Source organism: Mytilus galloprovincialis, chromosome 1 (genome assembly GCF_965363235.1).
Source record: "Mytilus galloprovincialis chromosome 1, xbMytGall1.hap1.1, whole genome shotgun sequence".
NCBI lineage: Eukaryota > Metazoa > Mollusca > Bivalvia > Mytilida > Mytilidae > Mytilus > Mytilus galloprovincialis.
In genome coordinates this window covers 10,588,053-10,615,548 of record NC_134838.1, presented here as the reverse complement: position 1 = coordinate 10,615,548, position 27,496 = coordinate 10,588,053, and the positions used below count along the sequence as shown (strand labels likewise).

The 27,496-nt window shown below is 31.6% G+C and overlaps 2 protein-coding genes across 2 annotated transcripts in view; one reads left to right on the top strand and one right to left on the bottom strand.

Annotated features, from left to right (window-relative positions):
• Positions 1-13,871, bottom strand: part of LOC143065101 (3'-5' exoribonuclease HELZ2-like) — a 51,335-nt gene extending 37,464 nt beyond the window's left edge. Inside the window, exons 1-4 of the mRNA XM_076238452.1 lie at positions 13,791-13,871; positions 4,487-5,481; positions 3,287-3,329; positions 2,373-2,470 (exon numbers count right to left, since the gene is read on the bottom strand). Of these exons, the coding sequence (XP_076094567.1) occupies positions 2,373-2,470; positions 3,287-3,329; positions 4,487-5,290 (945 nt within the window). The 5' untranslated portion in view covers positions 5,291-5,481; positions 13,791-13,871. The remainder of the gene's footprint in view (positions 1-2,372; positions 2,471-3,286; positions 3,330-4,486; positions 5,482-13,790) is intronic.
• Positions 13,872-20,956: 7,085 nt separating this feature from the next.
• Positions 20,957-27,191, top strand: LOC143065083 (uncharacterized). Its single transcript, XM_076238430.1, has 6 exons — positions 20,957-20,995; positions 21,408-21,477; positions 22,467-22,601; positions 23,046-23,093; positions 25,688-25,823; positions 26,655-27,191. The coding sequence occupies exons 2-6, from the start codon at positions 21,415-21,417 to the stop codon at positions 26,795-26,797; spliced, it is 525 nt and encodes a 174-aa protein (XP_076094545.1). The 5' UTR covers positions 20,957-20,995; positions 21,408-21,414; the 3' UTR covers positions 26,798-27,191.
• Positions 27,192-27,496: the final 305 nt, after the last annotated feature.

Genomic DNA, 27,496 nt, shown 5'->3' with positions numbered 1-27,496 from the left:
AAAAGAAAATAAATAAAATGACAATAATACATAAATAACAACAGACTACTAGCAGTTTACTGACATGTCAGCTCCAGACCTCAATTAAACTGATTGAAAGATTATGTCTTCATCATATGAATATCAGGCACAATCCCTCCCGTAAGGGGTTTAGTATCATACTATCATAAAATATATGAGAAGAACATAACCCGTGTCATGCCAATAACTGTTTAAAAAAAAAAAATGTATTTAGTTCCGATGCAAAGACCCTATAAGTGAATCAATATTAAAGCCAAAATATGCAATCTTTAATGACCTTACAACGGTATCGTAACTATATCCCTTCTTAATAAGTCTGTTTAAAGGTTTTGTAAGCTTTTGAGGTGAATACCGACATTTTTGTGCTTAGTAAAGAATATTACCATAAAAGATTGGATGTGAAATACCTGAACGTATAATTTGTCTGCATGTTGAGTTCTATTTACGAATTATTTCCTTATACCGGTGATAAAATTTAGTAAATGTTTTGACCAGTTTGTGATATCGAAAACCCTGGTGTAATAATTTTTCAGTAACACATAAATTTCTCTCGCTAAAATCTAATACGTTGTTACATACACGAGCGAATCGTACAAGTTGAGATATATAAACACCATAAGATGGTGACAAGGGAACGTCACCATCTAAAAATGGATAATTAACGATAGGAAATGAAAAATCATCTCTTTTATCATAAATTTTTGTATTAAGCTTCCCGTTAATGATATAGATATCTAGATCGAGGAAAGGGCAGAGGTCATTGTTAGTATTAGCTTTATTTAAAGTAAGTTCAACAGGATAAATTTCTTTAGTATACATACTGAAGTCGTTATTATTGAGAGCCAATATATCATCCAAATATCTAAAAGTATTGTTAAATTTTTGTATTAAATGTTGATTCGTTGGGTCTTTGTTAATTTTAGTCATAAATTGTAACTCATAACAATACAAAAACAGGTCCGCAATAAGTGGTGCACAGTTAGTCCCCATTGGAATTCCAATAACTTGACGATATATGGAATCTCCAAAGGGAACAAAAATGTTATCAAGTAAAAATTCAAGCGCATATATAGTATCAAAGCATGTCCAATTGACATAGTTCTTTTGTTTATTGTTACTAAAAAATGACATAAAAGAGTTTGAACATATATACTCGCATTCTGACTTTTTAAATGCCCAGTTAATAAGGGATGTGAATTTTTTCTTAATAAGAATATGAGGCAAAGTGGTATAAAGGGTAGAAAAATCAATACTTTGAAAAGATTCAAAATCACCAATATATGCATGCAATTTATCAAGTACTTCCAACGAGTTTTTGACACTCCAAAAGTAATTAATTCCACTATTTTCAAAGGCTTTATTTGAACAATTTATTATCAGGTTTTTTATTGTACCAAGTATACTAGTAAGTAAAACAGACAATTTAGTAGTGGAACAATGGCTTGAAGATGAAATAAATTTATATTTGTAAGGTTTTTTGTGTAGCTTTGGAAGCCAGTACATAGTTGGGACTTTCAAAGTAAGCCTTTATGCCAAACTCGGTCGAAAGCTTGACTAATATCCTGACCTCTTTCCCTTCATCTAATGCTTTACCAAAAATTCATAGCAGTTGATTTACTGTCGAATCACCAGGGATGAAACAAGACTGGATTTTTGTAAAAGATTACAAAAATTTAAGAAAAAATGGTATAATTGACTATAAAGGGCAAAACCTCCTGAAGGGGTCAACTGACCATTTTGGTCATTTGACTTATTTGTAGATCTTACTTTGCTGAACATTAATGCTGTTCACAGTTTACCTCTATCTATAATAATATTCAAGATAACCAAAATCGGCAAAACTTCCTTAAAATTACCAATTTAGGGGCAGCAACCTCACAACGGGTTCTCCGATGCATCTGAAAATTTCATAACAGATAGATCTAGACCTTAAAAACAATTTTTTCCCTTGGCAGATTTGCTCTAAATGCTTTGGTTTCAGAGATATAAGCCAAAATCTACATTTTACCCCTATGTTCTATTTTCAGCCATGGTGGCCATCTTGGTTGATTGGCTGGGTCACCAGACACATTTTTAAAAATAAATACCCAAATGATAATTGTGGCCAAGTTTGGTTTAATTTGGCCCAGTAGTTTCAAAGAAGAAGATTTTTGTAAAAGTTAATGCCGGACGCAAAGTGATAAGAATAGCTCGCTTGTCCCTTTTGGCAAGGTGAACTAATAATAAAGATGTTGTGACCCTTAAAAATAGCTATTGAAACACAAGTTTAAGTTATAGTTCCCTTCAGAACCTTTTAAATTCTTATACAGAAAAAGTACCTTTTCCAATTTTCATGATTTTCTTATAATTACCTTGAAATTATTTACCACCTCTTCTTGAAATCTCCTCCATACGTCTGAACTAATTTTCTCATATTCATACAAATCAGGGTTACCATAATACAACAATCCTATTACAATGAAATTTTTTAACAAGTAAAATATTAACTGAGTATTTCCAAATATTATTAGAACATGTGGTCCATTTCAAGTATATGATGTGTTGGGATTTATTTCCTATCTATCATTTCTATTCCTCTACTTGCTTACAATTCAAATTTTATCATTTTGCTTTTTATAATATTTTCACATAAACAAAAATATAAATAAACAAATCTAATTATCATTTTTTTTTAATACAAAGTAAGAAAATTTGTGTCATATATAAATAGTACAGGAAGCAAAGGTTTATCCAAATTGCAGTATTATTCTTTATTTCAATAAGTAAAATATGTATATGCTGCCAAATCATATGAACAAAGATAAACATCTTTCCATTGTTGAAGATCATATGTTGACCTGTAGCTGTCTTAACCTGTGTTACTGTCTCCTTAAGCTGTTATATATAGTGTTTCTCATTTCTCATTTCTCATTTTTGTAATATTGATTAGACTGCTGGTTTTCCAGTTTAAATGGTTTTATGCTAGTCATTTTTGTGTCCTTTATAGCTTGCTGTTCAGTGTGAGCTGAGGCTCTGCGTTGAAGACCTTACTTTGACCTAAAATGGTTTACTTTTACAAATTGTGACTTGGATGGAGAGTTATCTCATTGGTACTCATACCAATTCTTACTATATTTAGTATGTGTTGCAAAATCATCTTAATAAAGATAAAAATCTTTCCATTGTTGACTATCATATGTTGACCAGTATTTGTCTTATCTATACCACTGTCTCCTTTAAGTAAACCACATATTCGTAAGCTGTTATTTAAAGTATCCAAACAAACCTGTATAAAGACATCTTACAGCATCTAACACACTATCAGGAAGCTGAAATAAAGTATATATAAAATAATCATACTTCACAAAGCTATGAACATTAAAAAACAAAAATGTGTCCATAGTACATGGATGCCCACTCAATCTAATATTTATTTAAAATACAAATAATGTCATTTTGCTTTTTTATAATATTTTCACATAATATGAGACAGGCATTACCTGTGAATGGGGACGAAGTCTGTATAAATTATTTTTTTGTAACTTAAATATTTGTTAAAAAAAAAAGAAACGGAAATACCGTAACGTTTCCGATTTTGGTTCTGTTGTTAGGGATTTTAGTTGTGACGTTATTTAAATTATGACGTCATATGCAATGTAAACAACGAAACGCTATCATCAGGTAACGTTTTTTTCATATCAAGGAATTATTAAAAATGAAATTGGTATTGCGCGTTCCTTCCTATTTTATACTAGACTGATAAATATATATTTTACTCAAAGTTTCATACAAACGAGACCGGAAAAAGGAAGTACATTGTACATTTCTGCGCATGTCCGGGATTTCAAAACATGACATAAAAAAAATTGAACGATTTTGAGTTCATTAGTACAATGAAAAATTCGGGAAATTTTCCCGAATTTTTTTTTTTATTGAATTTTCTACTGTTATTGGGGACTTCGTCCCCATATACCAAATCTAATTATGATTTTCTTTTTAAAACAAAGTAAGAAAATTTGTGTCATAACTAGTACAGGAAGCAAAAGGTTTATCACATTATACTACAGTAAGTTTCAAGTTTACAGTTTATGTGACCGAAATTTAAAAGTAAACTAGCTATTAAACAAAAGAATTTAACTTGATCATTAATAGCAGAATCATACACTCAAATACACATACAACAATGAGTAATTGGATATCTTAAAGAAACAGTTTATAGTAAAATATACATAAATTAGGCATTAGTTTCTCATTTGAATTGTTTTGCATTTGCCATTCTGAGGTCTTTAATAGCAGACTACGTGGTATGGGGTCTGCTCATAGTTGAAGGCTGTACATGACCTATAGTTGTTAATTTCTGTGTCAAATGGTCTCTTATGGAGAGTTGTCTCATTGGCAATCACACCACATCTTCTTTTTTTTTTTTTTTTTTTTTATATATGTGAGTAACATTGTGGACAATGAATGAAACATAAACATTAAATACCTTCATAAGAAGGAGGGAACACATTTTGTACTGGTTCCCAATATTTTTGCTATGATCATCCAACATAGCTTTACTTTGATCAACCCTATGGCTTGTTCTCATTAGGTTAATTTCTTGATCTAATCTGGTTAAAATATGAGCAATATTAGTTTTAGCCTCTTGATGATTTCCATTTTTAAGCTGCAGTTCTGCTAGTTGAAGCAATGCCTCATTGTCGACTTCCTCTTCAACATTGTTACTAAAAACAACAATCTCAGAAGGTTGCCCATCAGTCCCATGAATATTAAAATCTAATTGTTTGACTTTTTGTGTACTTTTAACAGGTACTGTTGATGATTTTGATTTAGTATCTTTTTCTAAAGATGACAAACATAATGGTGAAGCTTTAACAGCAGGTTTGCTAGGAAGCTGTAAACAAACTGTGTGTTTACTGTTAGCACTGGCTGATGATATTGTTTCTAAGTTAGGTTCTATACTTTCACAAGATTGTGATTTTGGTTTGAAACCATGGCCATTCTTTGAATTATTTTGTTCCATGTCCTCTACAGGTATTGATGAATGGTCTTGAACAACAGAAACTTCCAAACTGTTGTCTTGTAAGTCATGTGATGTATTGCTGTCTAAACTCATTGATATTTTATTGTACTCTTCCTTTTTATCATTGGCATTAAACTCATTATCACAGCGGACATTATCACTCTCCCCCTTCACTTCAGAATTAGTTCTTATGTATTGTTCGTTAGCAGCAGTGATTTCAGAGGCACCTGTCTTTTGTGTATAGCTATAAGACACATTATTTCCCATGTTATACTCTTTTGGCTTAATTCATGGAGGCAAGATGTTGGATTCAAAGATTCATGTATGTAAGTTAGACAAAAATGGATTTTAGTGTTTACAAACACCATAGTTGTTTATTCTAGAACCTAGTCCACCTTATCTTTTGTTTCCATTTATTAATTTGGCTTGTTCTTTAAATTTTGAAATGATCCTTAAATCTGAAAACAATAAAAATATGATAAGTAACAAGAAAGTTTAAGCATCATCATAGAGAAAATATCACACATTATTAAAATAGTGTAATTTTAGATAAATTCATGAGTTGTCTACTCTTTATTCTTTAAATTTCCTCTGTGTAACATTACATTTTTGTTATTCAATGTTTGTTTGTTTTGTGTTACATCTCATCTCCCCATTTTTTTTTTATATGTACCACCTTTTATAAGTGTTTAGCATTACGATTAATTTATACTTCTGTTTTCTTACTCCCAAACGATAAAAATATTATATTTAAAGTCCCCTGTGTATGTTATTTTATTTAACACTATTTTGTCCTGGTATATAGTTGTCTTTTGCATTGTTCTACATATTTATATTGTGTCATAGATCAAATGTATTTGTTCAGGGTCACATAATATCTACTTGTTTTGTTAATATTTCTGTTTGATGAAGTTAAACCTTTTCAGTTTATATTTTATAGTGTACTGGTCTTTCTATGTAATGTTATACTACTGGTTCAGGTTAGGGGGCAGGTTGGTGCCTGTTTAAATCCATTACATTTCTTTGCACCTGTGAGGGGAGGTTGGACAAAATCCTGGGCTTAAAAACATAAAATTCTGAGGTCCCAAATTAAAAGAAATTTATATCCCCACGTCTTGAAATTTGAAAAAATAATTCCCAGATCCTGAAAAGATCAATCCTGAACTTAAAAACACCTGATTCCAAAGTCTCTAAAAAAAAAGGTACTGAAACCTCACCTGTACTAAGCAGGAACCTGTTGTTCAGTGGTTGTCGCTTGTTGATGTGGTTCATGAGTGTTTCTTGTTTTTTATATAGATTAGACCGTTTTCCTGTGACATCTTCATAAAAAGTTGGAAGGTGTCAAAGACAGAGAATAAATATAGCCTTACAAAACAGCATAAGTATTTAAACCAAGAAGTAAATTAATAGTTGAATAAACTTTTTAGTCTTGTCTTTAATAATAAATGCATTTTCAGTTCATACATATTGTTTGTCTGTCATTCCTTTTTCCCAACAAACAAATAATAGATATAAGAAATTGTGGAATGAGTGCCAATGAGACAACTTTCTATCCTAGTCACAATTTGTAAGAGTAAACCATTATAGGTCAAAGTACAGTCTTCAACACAGAACCTTGGCTCACATTGAACAGCAAGCAATAAAGGGCTGAATAAAATTATAAAGCCTGTTTTGACAAAAATAATTTGTAGTATAAAGTTTGTTCTTTAAGAATCTGTTATTTCCATTTACCTTGAAGAGCATGTGTGTTCAGTTTAAACATATATATTTATAGTTGATTGGGAAACAAGTTATTACAACTTATTGCTATCTCTTAACAAGGGGCAGCCATTTATCAGATCCACTATCATGGTTTTTCAAGGCCATACCTGCAAATGGTATCAAGGGAGAGCAAAAAAATACACAACAGCACCCTACACACGTATGTTTACATTCATTAATCATGGTTTCCCCCTCACCATTGCACTGTTAGAGTAAAACTTAGCCATTCAAGTAATTAAAACATGTTCAACTTTTTCAAAGTGCAATATTTGATACATATATATGGTCAGATCATATGTTTCGTACGACATATGAATTCGTAGAAAGCAAGTTTTTAAATGAAAATTATGACGTCACAATGCAAAAAAAAAAACCAAAAGAATAACATTATCATGATTATAGATCATTTAAGACTACAGCCAATATAACTAGAAAATGCACTTTTGCTATCTTTCTGCTTTTGAACCAGTCTTAATAAATATATTCTTTTACAGAAGGATAATTGCTCTATAATGTATTCCCTCAAAGGAGGGTAGGAATGCTCTTTACCATCAGGCGTCAAACGTTCATTTTTGGCTACTGTTTGAAGCACATTGGTTAAAATTTTACCATGCTTCGTCAATATATCCTTATCATGATTCATCAGAGGTTTGAAATAATTATCGTTTTCGTTAATTTTCAAAAAAATTTAATGTGCTTCTTCAAAATTAGTAGTCCAAATAATATGACGTCTTGAAAGGCTAATATATTTTTTTTCTTTGACGCATAATTTTTTGATTTTTAGCATCTTTCAAGAAAGTGTACATCATTTTTTTTTTTTACATTTAACCATTTAAATTGCCTTTATTAGCTTAATCGTCAAGCACCAAAAATTAACCTCATTTGCCATGAATTTTTATTTTTTTTTATCCGTCATACCCCCATAACAACCTCATATAGGGAATCGCTCCCAACCCGAATATCTAGACTAACTCACTACCTAATATGAGGGGCTGGACCGGGGGAAAGCTTCTCCCTGCTCCCGCCCCTAGTCTCCCTTCTCCCTCCCTTTTCTCTCTCCATTACCTTTTCTGACATACATTTCATTAAAATCCATTAAACATTCAGGAAGAGTTTCGCTTAGAAGATAAGTAATGTCATACATTAAAGTAACAAGTATCTCCCCTGTAGCATTTACAACTTTCTCATGTAAATATTTCTTCAATATCCATCCAGTTGTTCAGGAGGAAATGTGCTAACAGAGATACATTGATAGACAGATAGGGTGCAATATGCCTGCAATGTGATCAGACGCATACAAATTCCCATCTAGGAGGGACATTCCAAAGCAACCTCCCATATTTTCAATTTTTGACAAATTTTAATCGGGAATAGTCCTGTCAAGGACAGCAGTAAATATCGTGAATGTATGACCTCAGCTTAACTCTGATGCACACCGTTTCCCGATGATCTTTTTTTAAAAGTATAAATCCAAACTATAGAAATGCGGGATAATGTGTGAAAAAACAGGGAATTTTTGTGACACTATGAGTGCAATTTCGCAAGAAACCAATTCGTTTTAAAATGGTAGCCGAAAAACGCTGCTTGCAAAAAATAAAAACAAAATTCTACGGGATATAATTCATTGAAAATGCATATAAGAAGTCGTAGGAAATCAGGCAGAAAATGATTTTTGGAATGGAATTAACAAAGAAGAATGAAATTATCCTTGAACTTGGTTAGGGGACGACCATTTGATATTCTGGGGGGGCCAGGAGGATTTATTTTTGATCAATTATTTATTTTTGTAAACTAAGAGGACAGATTATTCATTTTCTGCACTATTGAAGCAAGATTTTTCATTTTCATTAAAGCAAGGGACTGATTATTCATTTTCACAACTATATTTATGATATTTGAAAACATACAATTTTAAAATGATTTGTTTATTATAAATAATACATGTATCATAGTCAAGTCATTAATATACATGTACCATTTTAATCAGAATTAATCATCATCCTCTGCAGAGATGAATATTTTATATTCCCAACTGCATATACATGTATTGCATACATACATAGTATTAAAGTTTGGTTGTAAAGCCTCTTTTAAAAGTATTGGCCAACATATTTTGCCAAGCGGAGCGAGGCAATTTTTTTTTAAAAGGGTTTTGGAGCCACTGAAGGCCCAAGAAGCTATAGAACAAATGATGCAAAATCATGCTTTCTGAGTGTTCCGAAGACCCTTTCACTTTCATAATCTGAAAATGCAAGTTTTGTATTAATAATTTTTTTACAATATTTTGGTCTCAAAGCAAAATGTATAAATTCAGTGTAAGACTTAATTAAGTTTCTAGGGACAACATCAAAAGACCAATGTGCATGAAAATGGAATTCACATAGTTAAGTCAGTGGCTGACGTTTTTTTTTAAACTCATAATCAAGTTCATAACAAAATTACTAGATTACAAAAGAAATGCAACACTAACAGAATACAGAAGGGCAATCAATGAACAAAAGACAAATAAATAAGAAATATTGATCCCGAAAAATCAGGGCTACGTCTGAGGGAAAACAATTTGCTTCTTGCAAGGCACTCGTTGTGAACACAATTTGATATGGAGACAAGCGTTTAGTTTGAAATTTCCTACATGAAGCATTTAAAATATGTTAAAATAAAAGTGAGGTAAAGTTACCTGAGATAAGATACCTCAAGTTAAATAAAACCAATTTTCAGACATATCAAGACTATTTAAATAATATTTATACTTTTATTATTAAAAATATTTGGGAAGTGTTTCATGATTTTTTTTGGGGAAAAGATGAATTTACGAAGAATCTGGTGCCATCTCATACTTTCGATTATACCTGCTGAGTTATTTATTTTCAATACATTGCCAGTCAGGTAATTTATTTTCAAACTACCACAGAACAAACCATTTATTTTTGTGATTATCATGGCTGAGTTATCTATTTTCAAAATCCTCCTGCCCCCCCCCCCCCCCCCCCTCCAGAATATCAAAAGGTCGTCCCCTTATTTTGGTGCACAACTTTCCCTATATGTTCCAATTGTATCAAGTTCTGGAATTTTATTGGACTGTACATAAAATATGGTTCCTGAAGCTTGTAAAAATAGATTGCCAATACTGTAATCATATAAGCGCAGTTTACATAGGACAGCAACATCGGAATGAGGAAGAAGTTAACAAAGACCTGTCATATTGCCATTAATGGGATGTCAACACTTAATGCGCACCCGTTAGGACAAAATAAAATTAGGTCATTCAGATACATATTTTTTCTTTCAATTCCATATTTCAAAAATTATTTCTTGAAATTTACAATCACACCATTCATTAAATAAAACCCAGTGGCCAATAATAAATGAATAATCGGAATTTTAATGAAGGTAAACCAAGAAAAGCGCTCTGAACGCCAAATAAATATGAAGAGATATGTTTGTTTGCCTATATTTCTTCAAATGCAGAAACAAACTGAAAAAACTTACATTATAATATCCTTTTGGTACACGTAAATTTACACTTGGGCGTACAGGAATGAGTGTGTTTTGTTGTTGAGTTGGACATGATGTACAGTTGAGATTTCCCAACTATATTCCACTATGAGCTGCTTATTCAAAAATAAATGTTGTCACCAAATGCTTTGTAAAATAGAACTCAATCATAAACGCTTATTATATATTTTGGTCCCTCGACAAACTGTCACGAGCGTACTGTTTTACCCGTGTCCATTTGGCCACCCGTCCCTCACGTAATCGGTATATAGGATGTAGCTTAGCGTTTATACAACCTATTTTGAAGAGCTACATTTTCTTTATGTCAACTTTAAAAAAAAAATATAAATACCAAAGTGTGCATATTCAGTCAATACTTTTTTAAATGACAGGTTGCTAAATTTGGTATATAAAAGCATGCAGAGCACATAGTCCGCCTTCCTCTAACTACATTGTACAATTTCATGGTGGAACTTTTATAATGACTTTTAATGTACCAAGTGTTGTACTTAATATAGAGCATGCATATGTATGTTCTCAGATTTTTTTATTGTATCATTTTTCATGAATGACAGAATGTTGAACCCACATTTAATACAATTTGCAAGGTTTATCTGCAACAATGCACACTACCCAAACGTTTACATCATACAGAGAATATACTATATTAAAACATGTATTATTTATCTTTCATTTTTACAACTGACAGAATGTTTTTATTAGTAACCTTGATTGCTGCATTAGCAATGGTCTTTTAGAAACAACAATTTCAAATTCAGAGGCGTAGCTGAGTTGAAATAAAGTGCAAGCATATATTGCCGAGGGGAGCGAGGCGAAATTTTTTTTGGACCATTTTATGATGAAAATGATAAATACCCTATCTGTTTCTTACTATACCATATTTCAAGAAAGATAGTAACATCCTAGTGGGTTTCGTAATTTGGAAACCCGGGAACAGATAAGACACAAAATGACAAGCAAAATCTTTCAACATTGAAAACTAGCTACAGATGAAAAACACGGACCCCGAAAAAATGTGGCGACCTCCGGTGCTCCGAAGGTAAGCAGGTCCTGCTTCTTGCAAGACACCCGTGGTGTTTCTCACGAGGGTCATTTTAAAATCAAATGAGAGGTTTCTACGACAACTGTAGAAGGTCATTTGTAACACAGATACCCTAGGTGAATCAATAGTCTTTTGGACGAAATGACAATGGGAATACGAAATCGAACGGCTACTTTTAAGTCTTGACTTATAAGTAAGGGAAATAAATCTAAGATGTTTTCAAGGTTTCATGTTTTGACAACTCATCATTTGTTAGGCTAGACATATCAGGATAAGGGGGGTCAAACAATGTTATTTTCTTTGCAGTAACGTCTTGTGAAAACGATGTACATGGCGCATTTACATCTTTGCTGGGCGAATTAGATAAAACGTTTTGGCTTTCGTTATCCGCTGCCTTCTTGCTAAAATAAAAATCTAGCTTCTTCATTTTTATTTTTATTTCTACCGGGGTTAAACTTTGTGTCGTGATTGTAGTTGCAAGTACAGACACCGCCAGACACGATAATCCGGAAAGACTAAAGACTATCCGAAATTCAATTTCAGGATTTTTTTTTTTTTTTTTTTTTTTGTGAAAAACATGTGCAAGCAAATGATTTTTTGCGTAAAGGCAGCTACGCGCCTGAAATTGTATTGTATCGTCCTGAACATGCCAGAAATATTTGCCACTGGTTATATGCAACCTCAAATCAATCATTTCAAATTGTACTTGAAAATCACTGTCCACTCAATAACATTTCTAAAGCTATGGGCACCCTGTTAGTTGGAAATAAAACTAAATCAGTAGAATTAATAGGAAATTTAGGAAACCAGACAGGGGAAATGAAAACAAAATAACAAACACCATTCAGATCCCGTTACAAAGTTTTTCATTACCTCTCAGGAAAAAACACATTACCAGTCAGGGGACTTACTGAAATAAGTGATTTTTAAATCACTTATTTGAGTAGCAAATTCGAGGTTTTGTCACAAATTGGGATTATGTAGTTTTTTCAAAATTTTAAACACATAGGTTTAAATAATATCTTTTAATTAGTAAAATTAAAAAAAAAAGAACTTTTTGCTTCTTTTAAGTAGCAAGGTTTGTGCCTTTGATGCTATCATTTAGCTGAAAATTCTAATTTAGTTGAAAAAATGCTATAATAATAGCTTTACATAATGAACTGATACTTTCTTCAAAGATTTTTCCCAGCAGTGGGAGTATTTTTCCTGTGAAGTTCAAGGTTTCATCTTTCAGATTATGTAATAAAATTCTACTGTTCGCAATAAAAATTTCACTGTTCGGGGGTGTTGAAATTAGTGGGGGTTATTAAAAGAATGATACTTAAAGAAGTGATTTTTGGGAAGGAAATTGAGGTCTGATACTTAAACAAGTGATTTTTATGTCATTATCCTAGATTCAGTACAAGGTCATCACCTGAAATGACCTGGTCATCCTAGACAACACAGATGTTGGTTCTGATAAGTTTAGAAACATAATTAGTCCCTGGATCATTAGTATTCTATATTTAAAGCTACAATAAAATTAAATCACTTCTTCTAGTGATTAAATTGTACTACTTAAATAGGTGATTATTAAAGAAAGACAACTCTAACTTCAAACCTTTATGGAAATAATGTTACTTGAATCAGTGATTTTCTGTGATTTAGAAAATCACTTATTTAAGTAAGTCCCCTGACTGATTACTCTATAGTAAGTAATGTCATCCTTTTTCTGCCAAATTATATGCATATCGGTTAACTTTTAAGCAATTCATCTTTAAAAAAAACACAAGGTTGGTGACATGTGTCTCTATACATGCACAGGCTCACAATAAAATCCTGGAAATTTTTAGTTTTTAGTCTTTCTCAATGTATAAGAGATTGTAATGAATTAGTAACGAGGTTCGGAATATTTTTTTCGTTACTATGCCATTTTGGGAAATCTTCTGCGACTGTAATACAAGTGATCGAAAAGGTTTGGCTAGCCATACAACCAGGTCCAATCCACCATTTTCTACATAAGAAAATGATTATTCCAATTCGGAATATAACAGTTATCCGTTTGTTTGATTTTGCAGTTAGATTAAGGACTTTCTGTTTTTATATTTCTACGTAGTCGTTTTGTTTTTGTTATTTTACTTTTTATAAGCACTTTCTTGAAACTTTTGATAAACTCATTTATTAAATAATTGTTTTCTTGCTAAATTTTGATAATTTTAATATATATTTTTGTCTCCCTTTTACCCCCCTTTTCTCCTTTCTCCCGCCCCTTCTCTCCTTTCTCCCACCCCTCTCTCCCTTCTCCCGCTCCTCTTCCCCATGCTCCCTAAACCCTGTCCAGGCCCTCTCATATACAAAGAAATCAAAAGCTGATATTTTGTTTGCAAGAGAGCAATAATTATGATGCATTTTTCTTTGATTTTGTGAAAATATTATCTTATGATTGAATAGAATCCCGGAGTAAATTACCAATATCCTTAAAACAGTTGGTAAAGCAGGTGAAACTGATAATCAAGTGTTTGTTTACCGGTTGCAAAATGACTATGGCGATGCTTCTGTAGGGAAATTCCCAAGTTTACCATGTGATCATTTCCTGAAAAAAAAATGAAAGTGAAAGTAAAAGTGAAATTGAAAGTGAAAGTGAAAGTGAAAGTCGTAAACCTGAGAGTTCTTTTAATTTTGATTTTGTTTAACTTCTAAGACTAAAAGTGATAAAAACGTTGAACTAAAGAAGGAAAAAACCGGGGGAAAATTAAATAGGAGTGTACAATGGCCTTATGTAATACAAATTGTTCCATTTATATTTTTTTAGTGTTCAATTTTAGATAATAAAAGGGTGTATGCTTGTTGACACTAACAGAAGAAAAGACACCCCCTTATATAACAAATACCAGGCATCACCAATAGGATTCATAGGCGGATCCAAGGGTGGGGAAATCGGGGGCCCGGGCCCCTCTTTCATTGATTGATTATACAGGGAATCACGGAAGCATGACTGGAGCCCCCCCTTTTTAGGTCAGTCAGCGGGCCCGCGCTTAGGAAAAGTTCTGGATCCGCCACCGGGATTCCAGGGCCGTAACTACATTGAGGCAAATGAGGCAAATGCCTCATGTTTTAAATTTCAAAAAAAAAAAAAAAAAAAAAACTAAAACAAAAGATCATTGTCTTCATATGATTGTCTTCATATCAAATTGTTTTCACTTAAAGTGTCTTGCAAGAAGCAAGTTCTCTTCACTCTCTGATGTCGCCCCTGCATATTTTTCGTAATCCATGTTTCTGTTTTACTTTTGGTTTTCAGAGTTGATGGTCTATTGTTTGTACTTCTGTGTCCCGGGTTTGTCTTTTGTTCATTTATTGTCCTACTTTTAAATGACTAGTCTGAGTGTTGATTTGTAAACGTGTCACACTGTGTAATGTTGCATGTCCACCGATGTCCAAGATTATGCGAGAAAATATTTTAAGAATATACGATGCTACTGGACACAGAAAAAAGTGGTCGTTTCTGCATGGAGAATTGATATCAAAGAATACGAAACTGCCTTTCTTGTATATAAAACCATACCCAAATTTTCTTAGTATGGATTGCAAAATTAGATATTTTCTGTAGGTGAGATATGCACAGAAGTGATAGATATGTATTATAAATATAGAAAATTGAATATCTTAATCAACAACAAAATTAAAAAAAATAACTGTATCATATATTCAAGCGCCTGTGAATAAAACTAGATAGCTGACATGGTTTAAATTAAAGTAAGACCACTGACCAATTTCCCGGTATCAAATCATTTGTTGAAAAAAAAACATCAATGTATTGCCATATGACCTTTTACATTCAAGGGTTAAATTTGCATTAGGTCGTGTTCAGACCCTTTAACAGAAAATAAAGGAATATGAAGTACACGTGCACGGGAGCTATAAATCGCACACAATGTCAATGTATAGAAAAAAATATAAATGATCAATGGTCAAAGTTTTTATTCCTGTTCTTCATCTTGATAGTTGCTGGAGGGTCTTCAATGATGAAAGAATCATAAATACCGTAAAACAAGGTTAATATGGTCCCTAGTGTCGACTTGAGCAGTACTAGTATTTAACGTATATTACTGCACTAATGACTGTCACTATATTTAAATCTAGTCATAAAAAATCTCAAGTCAGCACAATACAAAATAAGAACAGACAGACAGTTCCGGTATTAATGATTATGAGAATTACGATTTTTCATTTATCCTACATATCGGTCTTTTAATGTTTTGAATTTCTCTGAAACTTTAAAGTCTTAAATAACAATGAATCTATGTTTTTGCTTTGAGACCAGAATATTGTCGAAAAAATAGCTAAACATGATTTGCGTTTCTATGTAAGGAAGAGTCAGTCCGGGAAACGCTCAGAATGCAAGATTTTGCGTTATTTTTCTCAGAGCTTCTGGGGGCCTTCAGCGGCCCCCACCCCTCGTCAAAAATTTGTCGCCTCGCTACGCTCGGCGAATATATTTTGCCTCAGTATTAAAAGGGGCTAGTTACGGCCCTGGATTCATATCCTTGCTTAGAGGATGAAGAGTTATCCTGTAAAATTTAGCAAAAGTTACATGATGTAGGTTCCACACCAATTAACAACATTAATATAAGCAACATTCATGAACGTCGTTACCATTTTATATCATCGTTCTTCGCTCATGTTTCTGTTTTGAAACATTGATGACTTATGGAAGCACAGTTTCTTCAGTAAATACTTAACCGCAGTGAATGCCTTTGTAGATTATATTAAAATTAAAATGACATTTAAGACTACAATTCATCTACTAGTTAAATGTTCCCCACAAAAAAAAAAAAAAAAAAAAAAAACCACAAAAAAAAAATAAATAAATAATTTAACTGGCAGTTGTTTTCAACGTAACTTTTACAATTTTCAAGGTTTCATGGACAAATTCATTTTCCTGTATATCTATATATCCTTCCGTCCCAATCCGTTGTTAATGTTGATCCCCATCAACTGAACCAAGTTTGAGTCAAGAAAGGACCATCATGTCTAAGCCTACATATGAGTTGTTTGTGTAACATAGTGATAATTTTTAACACGCACATATACAAATTTGGTCACAATAATTTCGTTTCCACATAATGTGAATGAATCAAACGGCCTTACAACTTAATATATTTTTAAACAAGTACTATTTACACGATTTTAAAATTGCATTGGCATAATTTTTTATTGAAATGCTTGTCATTTACAAAATATTTGATTTGGGTCAATGATACTTAATAACAATTTGGTAACTGTTGATTCATGCACAGTTGTATTGTATCTGTCTTGTTCACAAACTTTGCTACTTACCAAGGCATTGCATATGTGTAGACAATCGAGCGGGTATGTGAGACCAAGTGACAAGGTAATTTTATTTTACCTGAATGATGTTAAATTAGAATCTAATTCCCAAAAAATAATTTAATTAGTAAAACCAAGTTATATAACATACATTATGTTATCAGTTCAACAAGATAACAACGTCATTGTATAATGAACTATGCTTGTTGATATATATGAATTTTCTTTCGTTTCCACAATAATCGCATTGTTATGAAAAGGACCATCTTGCGAAGATCCAAGTTATCGAAGTCGGGTATGAAAATAACTAAATCAAGGATTTTCCAATTAGCTACTACACGAATGTTAAAAAACTAATTTGCAAAGCATATAGTCTGACATATTGTGATTGCTGTTTCATTGCCATATACCCCATATCTCATTGTATTGATTATATGATTGATTGACGCCAGCAATAGTTTGGTAGTTTTTTCATTGACGTATAAACAATTGTCTTCTTCGATTCATTGATTAAAAACTGATGATTTATTACTAGTTGCTGAACGCCTAGTCATTATATTATATATGTAAAATTGAGAAAGGAAATGGGAAATGTGTCAAAGATACAACAACCCGAACGAAATGCCGAAAACAGCATGAGACCACCAATGGGTCTTCAATACAGCGAGAAAAATTCTGCAGCCGGAGGCGTGCTTCAGCTGGCCCCTAAACAAACATGCTAGTTGAGTGATAATGGACATCATACTAAACATGACGTATATTCAATACGATGACATGTTTAATATAGATAAAAATATTTTTTGTTTGCTGTGTACTTAACAATAAAACCAAGTTGAATGGGTTTGAACGTGTAAGTTCCCAAGGTAACAATGTATTAAAACTCTTTATCACCCTTAGACACATGATTCTGACTATGGATCTCTAAGTGTTTCCCCTTTTTTTCCATACAGTGTATTTGGTGTAAAAACACAAGAAACATTACAAATTTGGTTTATGATTACAGTATCTTGTTATACTCTAACGAAATAATGAAAAAAACCCATAAGGACAATCATCGAGTTTATCTATTAAATTTCATGCAACATTACATACAACGATAAAATAAGAAACCAAAAACAGGCGTTCTTGCATATGTTTTATTACATCTGTCCTTTCCATTAAAAAAGAATAGGAGAAACTATGTTATTTGACGGGTGACTTTCCAATTTAAATGTTATTGGGAGATCGGTATTTTGCTATTTTACTTTTTTTAAGAAAGAACGTCAATTTGAATATAAGAAAGTATCCATAAACCATTAGACCCACTGTTCGAGAACAGACAACTTAATAGAAAAAAAAATCGTGAGTACTTAAAATTGTTAATACAAATCTGTTTTTGAACAGAATTTTACTGTCAAATGAGGAGTTATATCAGGTTTATTTTTACATTATATATTTTGATAGAGACGAGTGGCAATAACTTCGTAGTATGTGGTACACTTACACTGTCAGCTGTTTAACATTAGTCACGTTATACAGAAAAAGTAATTTTACTTTCTTTGCCAAATATTGCATAACGGCTTGTAATTTATAACGTTTTTTATTAGAATTACTTACCTAAACCATCATGATTCTATATTTTTATTAGAATTTAATGCGTTTATGAAGTAAGAAAACAAAGGACATGTGTTAGGCTCCATTCTAATTATCGAATCAGGAACAAAACTTTATTCCGATCTGTCTTCAAAGTATGACACCCTGAAAGATTTGATTGGCTGGTACTACAACAAGGAACATATGAAGATGACTATATTAGGCTGTATCCATCTTCAGTAATCCAGCAAAGAAAAGAACAGGTATGTTACAGATTTTAAAATATTAACATTAAGTACTATAAAGATTGTTAGAAAATAAGTTCGTTTTTGTTCAATAAAGTTTAAATTGATTTGGCTATTTAAATTAATTAATGCTCCATACTTAGTTTATTGTAAAATAAAATAAGTTGAGTGAGCTTGTGTTTGGAAGATCTTTGGAAGATATTTTGTTACTGGGACTAGTTGTGAAATACTTGTAGCAGAATGATTAAATTTTCAAACTCGAAACATTCTCGAAATGACTACTGATGGTAGGTAGAATATCAAAATTTATGACAAACGCGATGATTTTAATTTTCCTATGGTCAACTTTCCATTTATGTGTAGCAACATCCCAGCGGCACCAGCATATGGAGTATATGTGTTTCAATTGTTACTCTAGAGCTAGCTCAAAGTACGTTGATTTTGTTGAACGAGGAATACTGCTTTCTCAACAGTTGCTAAGATAGGGCTATGAATCAATCAAATTAAGGTCATCACTCAAGAAATCTTACGGTCGCCATCATGAGCTGATTGGCCATTATGACAAAAGTGTGTCAGAAATCATATCTGATGTTCTTCCTCAGTCATAATAAACTTTCATCATAACCAAACTGAACAAAGAAATAACACGACGGGTGCCGTATGCGGTAAAGGAAATACTTACCCTTCCGGAGTACCTGATTTCACTCCCGGGTTTTAGTGGAGTTCGTGTTGTTTCTTAATCATTATTTATAACTGTTGATGTAAATGTCCCTTGGTTTTGTGAGTCTTTATTTACTCCTTGGTTTTGATTGTTATTGTCTTTGAAAAACACCATATGTGTACAAGGGATAGGTTCTGGTCATTATTAGTTACACAGTGTGTAATTGTCCTAATACGAGAATTTTATTGACCCGATAAATTCCGTATTAGGACAATTGAACACTGTGTAACGAATTTATCCTGATTTTGTAATATTACATATTATTATATTTAAATTCAATATAAGGACAATATCAATCAAATCTAGTTTAGATATTTAATCTAAAACTGTGAAAGATTAAAATATTAGGACTATGAAGCAACTCATTTTTTCATTCTTTTTATTAGGTCAATGGTATAAGGGAGATAATCCCAATTGACGTAATAAATAAGGGAGATAATTTCTATTTACGTAATAGAAAATTGTACTGATATTTATTAGGACAATATCAGCCAATCAAATTGCGAGAAATTACTCATAATCAGGATAAATTTATTTATTGGTTTTAATGAAAATTATATGTACTCTGAATAAAGCCGTCATTCACTTATTATGTGCGTTTCTTTTACAGTGAAACTGGCTATATTCAGACAGAACTCTAAATCATATAAGTCTTTCGGTTTTATTACAAAAATGTTTATTAAGTGTTTGTAACATCGATATTATTCGTACATGACGCAGCTGTATTAGTAATTAAAGCGCTAGCTAGCAAACGTAATAGTAGCAGTGTTAATAGAAGGTTTTGACATCTCTATAAGTTTACTAATTTCGACCAATATAGACGTACAAACATTGTTTTACACTAACACGCTTAATGTGGCATATGGGACTCCTTGGACCGTGAAATAGCACAACTGAGTTGTTGCAGAATTTTCATGTAAACGAACATTTCATGTGGATTCTGCTTGATTTCTATTTGTTTAAATTTGCGTTTTAAAGGAATGTAACTCAGAAATAGTACAATTTGTAAAGGAATCTACAGAAAGTTTTTCTTTTTCATGTTAAAGCTGAAAAAAAGTTCGGCGAACTTTTTTTTTCATTTAATTAAAAGCTATCATTTCGTCTTTCTTATATTCATTTTTCAATAAATATTCTCTGTAAAATCCATATAAAATGTGTGATTTTGCGACCTTGTTTGAATGTTTTCAAACTCGTCATATTGGGCCCTTTATGGCTTGCTTTGCTGTTCGGTGTAAGCCAAGGCTCCGCTTTGAAGTATGTACTTTGACCTATAATGGTTTACTTTTACATATTGTGACTAGATGGGGAGTTGCCTCATTGGCACCCAAACCACATCTTCTTATATCTTTTGAATACTTTTTTTTAATTATTAAATGTGCAAATAAATGATATATTTGTCATAATTTCATTAATTTCATAGGATAACATGATAAAGTCATGATGTCGTTTGTATATGAATATAAGGCATGTGATCCTGAAAAGGGTGAACATCAATTGCATAGGTTCAAACAGGTTCACTATTTTCGAAATTATTTCACAGAAAGAACAATGTTAGGAATTATGTGTTCTTTGTCACATGAAGTGACATTCTTTAATCAGCGAAGTATCTCTCTATAATTTTATTAACAATAACTGCGAATCATTTTTTTTTTAGGAATAAGTGTTAGTGTCTTTTTATAAAGTGAATTTTGGTTTTGACTTATAAAATTAATACCATTTATATAAGTGTCAGTTACATCTTTAACATACTTTTTTTCACATTTACAGGTCGTTTATACAAAAACAATAAGAGCTGTTACTTTGAAATCGTAAGTTCGTTATTGTTTCCGTTTTTTTTATATCACAGTACATTATCTATTTACAGTTTGTTTATACCTCGATTTATCTACACATAAACGACGTATGTCAATAGATACATTATTTAGTTGAAAAACAATCAATCATACATTAAATACAAAAAATATTTGTAAATTGCACATACAGAAGGTTCAATTGGCTTAAATTCAATGGTATATGTGCATTCTTAGATCGGACAAAAATATTTGTTTTCGGTACAGCACAATAACGGACAGGACAAAACAGTTAAAAAGTCGCAATGATCGTTCAGTACGAGCAAACATACATTGGTTTGGCTATTGTGTCATTTTTCATGTGAATAACATTCTATTAATATTGAAATCATAACATTTTTATCAATGTAAGAACAAATGTTTTTTGTAGTGGACAAATGTATCGATGGATAGTTTTATCGTGCTTTGTGTTGAGTGCCAGTATGTTTGAAGCATCCAAGGTATTGACAAATTCATTTTTTAGTTAAATGTAATTCAAAAGTAATATCATATATAATCTTTTATGATAATATTCTATACAAAGCACAAAAATATCGTCATTCACCTAAAAAGTCAACCAAACCTTGACTTAAATGACAGTTATTATCCATACTTTTGATGTGTTTGTGCTTTTGATTTTTGCCATCTGATTAGGAACTTTCCGTTTTGAATTTTCCTCGGAGTTTTGTCATTTTTCTTTTACTTTTTTGATTTGATCATACGCTCTTTGCGGGGACATAGTCACGATACTGTTGTCGGGTCATTAATATTGATTTATTCACATGGTCGTCGTATCGGAAATAAACACATTTATTTCATATCGGTTAAGAATTGACTTGTCTTTTTGAATAAAAAGGGGCAACATTAAATTCTTTATTCTTCAGTAATAAATTCCATCGGTCACTAACAAAACAAAATGGTCGTTAGCGGATTTTTGCATGTAAATTACCGATGTGGTTAATTTGCTGTTTAGAGAGATGTCCCTTTAATAAAACATTTTCCTGTTTTTCAATTTAATATTGAAGTTGTTGAATGCCTGGACTTACAGCTCCATGTATCACTATGACTGGTCTTCACTCTTTCCCATATAAATCGTACAATAACTCAAGTTTTCTTTAAACATTTTGAATTTATATTATGAGAATTTGTAAAAACAATGTTCCTCAATGAAATAAAACATAGTAATTTTTAGCGAAATGGTCTTTATCGTGATACAAGGACTGTCCTGTGCAAACTTATTATTTTCTTCTATCTTTTATTAGTGAGAATAAAATTGCACATGTACATTATTATATCTGTTTATAATTTCTAGAACACACACTTTCATCATATGGATGCAATACTTGTCAAAAACTCATTCATTTTATTTTATTGCACGCACATTTTAACTTTTGAACACGAATGACGCACTGTGTAATGAACAGCAACTGATAAAGATGTAATTTTGAAGGTATCAGAAAAAGTGTTGAAAGACAATAAAGGTCAGGAATATGACGTCATTGATGTTCAAATTGGGAACACAGATATTGCAATAATCCAGAAAGATGGTGTAATACTGGCAGACGAAATTACCAGTGAAGACAAAGTAAGATGTCGATTAAGACACATTTATTGATTTATTGTTATTTGATTTTTCAATATTGTTGATGTTGTTAAGCATTTATAGATTGATGACACAACGTTGTACGCATAAAATTCATAAAGTGTGTTATATATTCCTTGTTTGATATCACTGGATCGGTATAGCTACAAATGGTATCGAAATAATTAAAAACAAATCTAATTTTGAATTGTTCGACAAGGGTACATATGCATATTATAATATGCTTAATAATCACTCATCATTTAAATTTCACGAATAAACATATGCAAACACTGTTACATATACCTATAATTTTTGTTTATTTGTCAGCAAAACTGGGTCTGTTTAATTGTATGGCGTTTGGTCTTCTTCGATTTATATCTTTTAAAATAATTTTGAAAAAGGATTACTCATATCGAACATTAATATTCATTTCCTTTGTTTTAGGAGTATTCAATCATCAAGTATAACGGAACCTGCAATGTTCAGTTTGAGGTAAATATGAGTGAATGGCAAAAAAATGTTATGAAGGGAAAATAAATTTAGCAAAAAACAAAAAAGAAAGACAACGCTTCTTTTTTTGAATTTAGCAGCAAAAGATATGAATACTTAGAATAACTATAAAATATATTAATATGAAGGCATACTAAATGCCTTTTATTTTTGAATCGCAGGATTCATTTCATAATTATTTTCTTCAAATCAGTTGGTTATAGAATTGTGCGTGACAATTCTCTTAATTAAACTGGCAAAATTTGCTCACGTGAATTTCACATGAAAAATTTCACGTGAGATTCACCTCAAACGAGCTTATACATGAAACTCACATGAACATTTTCATGTGAATTTCACGTAAATTGAGATTCACATGATTTTCATGTGAAAAATTTTACATGAATTTCACATGAACTTTTCAACAAAACAATTGGTATTTATCATGATTTTACTTAAATTTGAAAATTAAGATGTTGTTTGAATTACTTTATTTAAAAAATTCATGTGAATTTCACAGGAACAAAATTCATGTGATTTACATATGAATTTCACATCAAATTCATGTGAAACTCACATAAACAGATTTCACGTGAGTTTCACGTATAAGCTCGTCTGAGGTGAAATTCAAGTGAATTTCAGGTGAGATTCACATGCATTTAAATTCACGTGAAATTGATGTGAATGAAATTTGCCTGTGTACTCAATTGTGACATTCATATGATTGCTTTGCAACCAATTTTTTTATATAATGAATATTTTAATATAAAAAAGAAGATGTGGTATGATTGCTAATGAGACAACTCTCCACAAGAGACCAATTGACATAGAAATTAAGTTTTCTTGTCGTATAAATTACCGTAGTGTGTCAGGATTTATCAAACGAAAGACCGACCGGATTGAGTTAATTCTTTGGGCAATCCTGGCACCACGAGGTGTGTTATATGACCAAAAAAACCTAAAATATGTATGATCTGACTAATTTATCGCAAAAAAACTAAATAAAAATAAATCTGAAAGGAACTGCTGGGTTTGCGTCTTTTGTTACTGACCCCACACACGTGGTATATTCTGTTCTGATTCGTTTTACTACGCTCTATGGATCATTTATAAATCATGAAAATTATGAGACACAAGTCTCTGATTAAAATCTAGATATAAACTTTAGAATCCTTATCTAGTTACAATAAAAATATCACTGTTACTGTATGAAGCAAAGCACAAATTAACTGTTTCGGTGTATGAAAAATACAAGTTGCTTTGTAAATAATGTATCGTAGTTACATAGTTTATGAAAGAAGAATGAATAGTACTTTTATGTTGTTGTTTTTTTTTCTATCGAAGAAAGTAGATTATTTTTTTCAACAAATATTCAAACGAACTATTAAGAATAATTGTTTTCTCCTTTTTTTCTTTGACAATAGGTGTGTTTAAACTCAGAATCGAGATTAAACCTTATACCCCAGAATTACAATTGTAAAGTATATGGTTTCATCTCTATAAAACATAAGATCATTTGGTCATCAGACAGTTGATTGCGGCTGCTTAACTTGATGAATTTCACGTAATTTTAACATCCATAGACCAAAGTAGGATTTCCACTACAGCGTGAATCAATAAGATTTTAAAAATCCATCTATCGAATGTCTAGCTTCATAAAAAAGTGTTATAAAAGGTTTTGCATTATTCAATTCAACTCTCATAAAAGAGGGGCGAAAGATACCAAAGGGACAGTCAAACTCATAAATCGAAAATAAACTGACAACGCCATGGCTAAAAATGAAAAAGACAAACAGACAAACAATAGTACACATGACACAACATAGAAAACTAAAGAATAAACAACACAAACCCAAACAAAAACTAGGGGTGATCTGTGCCTTTATAGCTATAAGACATTATTAACAAGACTTCACGTCATTTATGTCGAAAGTTAAAAGTAAAAATGTGCGTCAACGGCAACGTTTATAATTTCAATTAAATAAGCACAGAAAACATTAATGATTGTTTTTGATTAAATATGAAAAAGCTAGAAATTAAAAACTAGACCCGCATTAAGCAACAACACACGAATTACATGGGGTTCGTGTTGTTTATTCCTTAGTTTTCTATGTTGTGTCGTGTGTACTATTGTTTTTCTGTTTGTCTTTTTTATTTTTAGCCATGGCGTTGTCAGTTTGTTCTAGATTTATGAGTTTGACTGTCCCTTTGGTATCTTTCGTATCATTTGTAAAAGGCTTGTTAAATTGACTTTAAGTCACTTTATTTTGTATACATTGTGATAAATCAAAGCATACTCTGAAGCAGTTATTAAGATTTAAAAAGTGAGTTATTTTAAGTTTTCTTAAAATAACAAAACGAGACCAGATTTTTAAGATGTGACTATTCAGATTTTGTAAAGATACCCCGCTTTGTCGTCCCAATATTTTGAACACTTATTATCGACTTTGAATGGGGAACATACATACTTATTCAAATTTATTTTTCAACTTGCCAAAACTATTTTAGTCAACTGAAATGAATATACAAATGCCAATTCCATTTCATTTTAGACTTTACCAAATATATATTTTTTAACTCGTTCATTGTCTTCACAGGACCCTTCAGATTCAAAAACATGCTATGAAGCTTTTGAAGATGACGAAAGCATCCCGAATGACACCAAAACAGAAATCATAGAAGAATGTGGAGATTTAGATATTGCTTATGTTAAGGCAGTTGATTGTAACACACGTATGCATTATTAATTTCAATTCCATTAACAACTTTATAAAAGAGTTTCTAAAACATTGATATTGTTGGATGCTCCCTACAAATGTATACGAAATATTTGCAAGAAAATGTGTAGCAAACGTAAAGTAAATAAACCAATCGTACAATCCACCAAAATATATTCCAACATACAAGACTCTTATTTAGGTTCGCTGGACTCGCTTTCGTCTACGACTAGCAATTAAGAATAAAAACTGAAGATGGTTCAGCAGGATTCATTAAATGACGTCTGATTTAGAGAGTTAACAAATACTTATTAATATTTATGATTTTTTAAAAACAATATATCAGAATAAGTTTAAATAAAGTTCCCTTATAAAAAAGGATAACGTAAAAAAAAACCCAACATATTCCTTGGTAAACTCAAAAAGGGGAGGTCCATCAAACCTACACAATAAAACATTATATTTTATTAACCAACAAACCGAATGGAAACCAACTGTCTTAAACCTATCTTAGTACAGGCGTTTCCCTGAAAAACTGGTAGGTTAACCTCCCATTTGTATAACCGTTGTTCATAATTCTGTTATATTGACTACATTAATTGAGCAACCCAATCAGATATAATTAAGGTTAATGTGACAATATCTGGCACCCAGCAGCTATGTAAGCTTTTATCATAATTTATACAAAGTTGTCCATCACTTTATTTTTCTCTTTAGTCTATACCTTATTTAGTCCAGGTTTTTCTACAGTTAAATGTTTTTATTCGTGCTTTATGACTGACTTTGGATCTTCGGATTGGATACCTAATTCATGATCTATTATTTACAATTTTACTTTTACTTTCAGAACAAGGCATCCAAAAAAGATCATGTTGTTATTATTACTACCCTTTCCGATGTTGCAACGGGAGGGGATGGTGGAGTCACATATGTTATATATGTTGGCACCCTGTCTTTTGCTGCTATTGCCCGTATTATTTTGGAAAATAGGAATACTGCTTCATACTTACAGTACTTTTGTCTTATCCCAATTTTTACTTTTTATATCAAAATGATTAAAGCAATTCTGTTTGGCTTACTACATTAGATATTTGATAATGTATTTGTCAGTGCCATTCTCAAGATTTTGGTATTATAACGAAAAAATGTTATGTTTTTTTCATCTCAAATGTTATAGAAAATTTAAATCATACTCACGAAAAATGAAATAACAAAAAAATACCGACCTCAGAGGAAAATTTAAAACGGAATATCTGATAAAATGATGTAGAAAATGGTGGATTAAACCTGATTTCATAGCTAGCGAAACCCCTCACTTATAGGACGAATGTTTAATTCAAACTTTAATTGTTACCTTCTACAAATAAATATAAAAAAATCTTAATCTTCTCCTCATTATATTTACAAAATAAAACCGGTTAGCAGGTAAACTCAAACGGCTACTTAATGCAAAAGCAGAATATATATTAAAGAATATGTGGCATGATTAACAATGAGACAACTCTTTACAAGAGAAAAAAAAATGACACATAAAATATCAACTATAGATCACCGTACGGCCTTCAACAATCGGCAAAAAAAAAAAACAATTCACAAAAACACTTGTATGAAAAGATTTAAGAACTGTATAAGGTACAAAAAGATCAGAACAGAAAAAAAGAATGACATGTGTTTTAAAGTGAATTTGCA

Bases quoted from the DNA above. Each gene is read 5' to 3' on its own strand.
- LOC143065083 (XM_076238430.1), top strand. From the start codon at position 21,415: ATGTATCGATGGATAGTTTTATCGTGCTTTGTGTTGAGTGCCAGTATG. The intron at 23,094-25,687 runs GTAAATATGAGT...TTGTCTTCACAG, and splicing joins CCTGCAATGTTCAGTTTGAG to GACCCTTCAGATTCAAAAAC. The intron at 25,824-26,654 runs GTATGCATTATT...TTTTACTTTCAG, and splicing joins GGCAGTTGATTGTAACACAC to AACAAGGCATCCAAAAAAGA.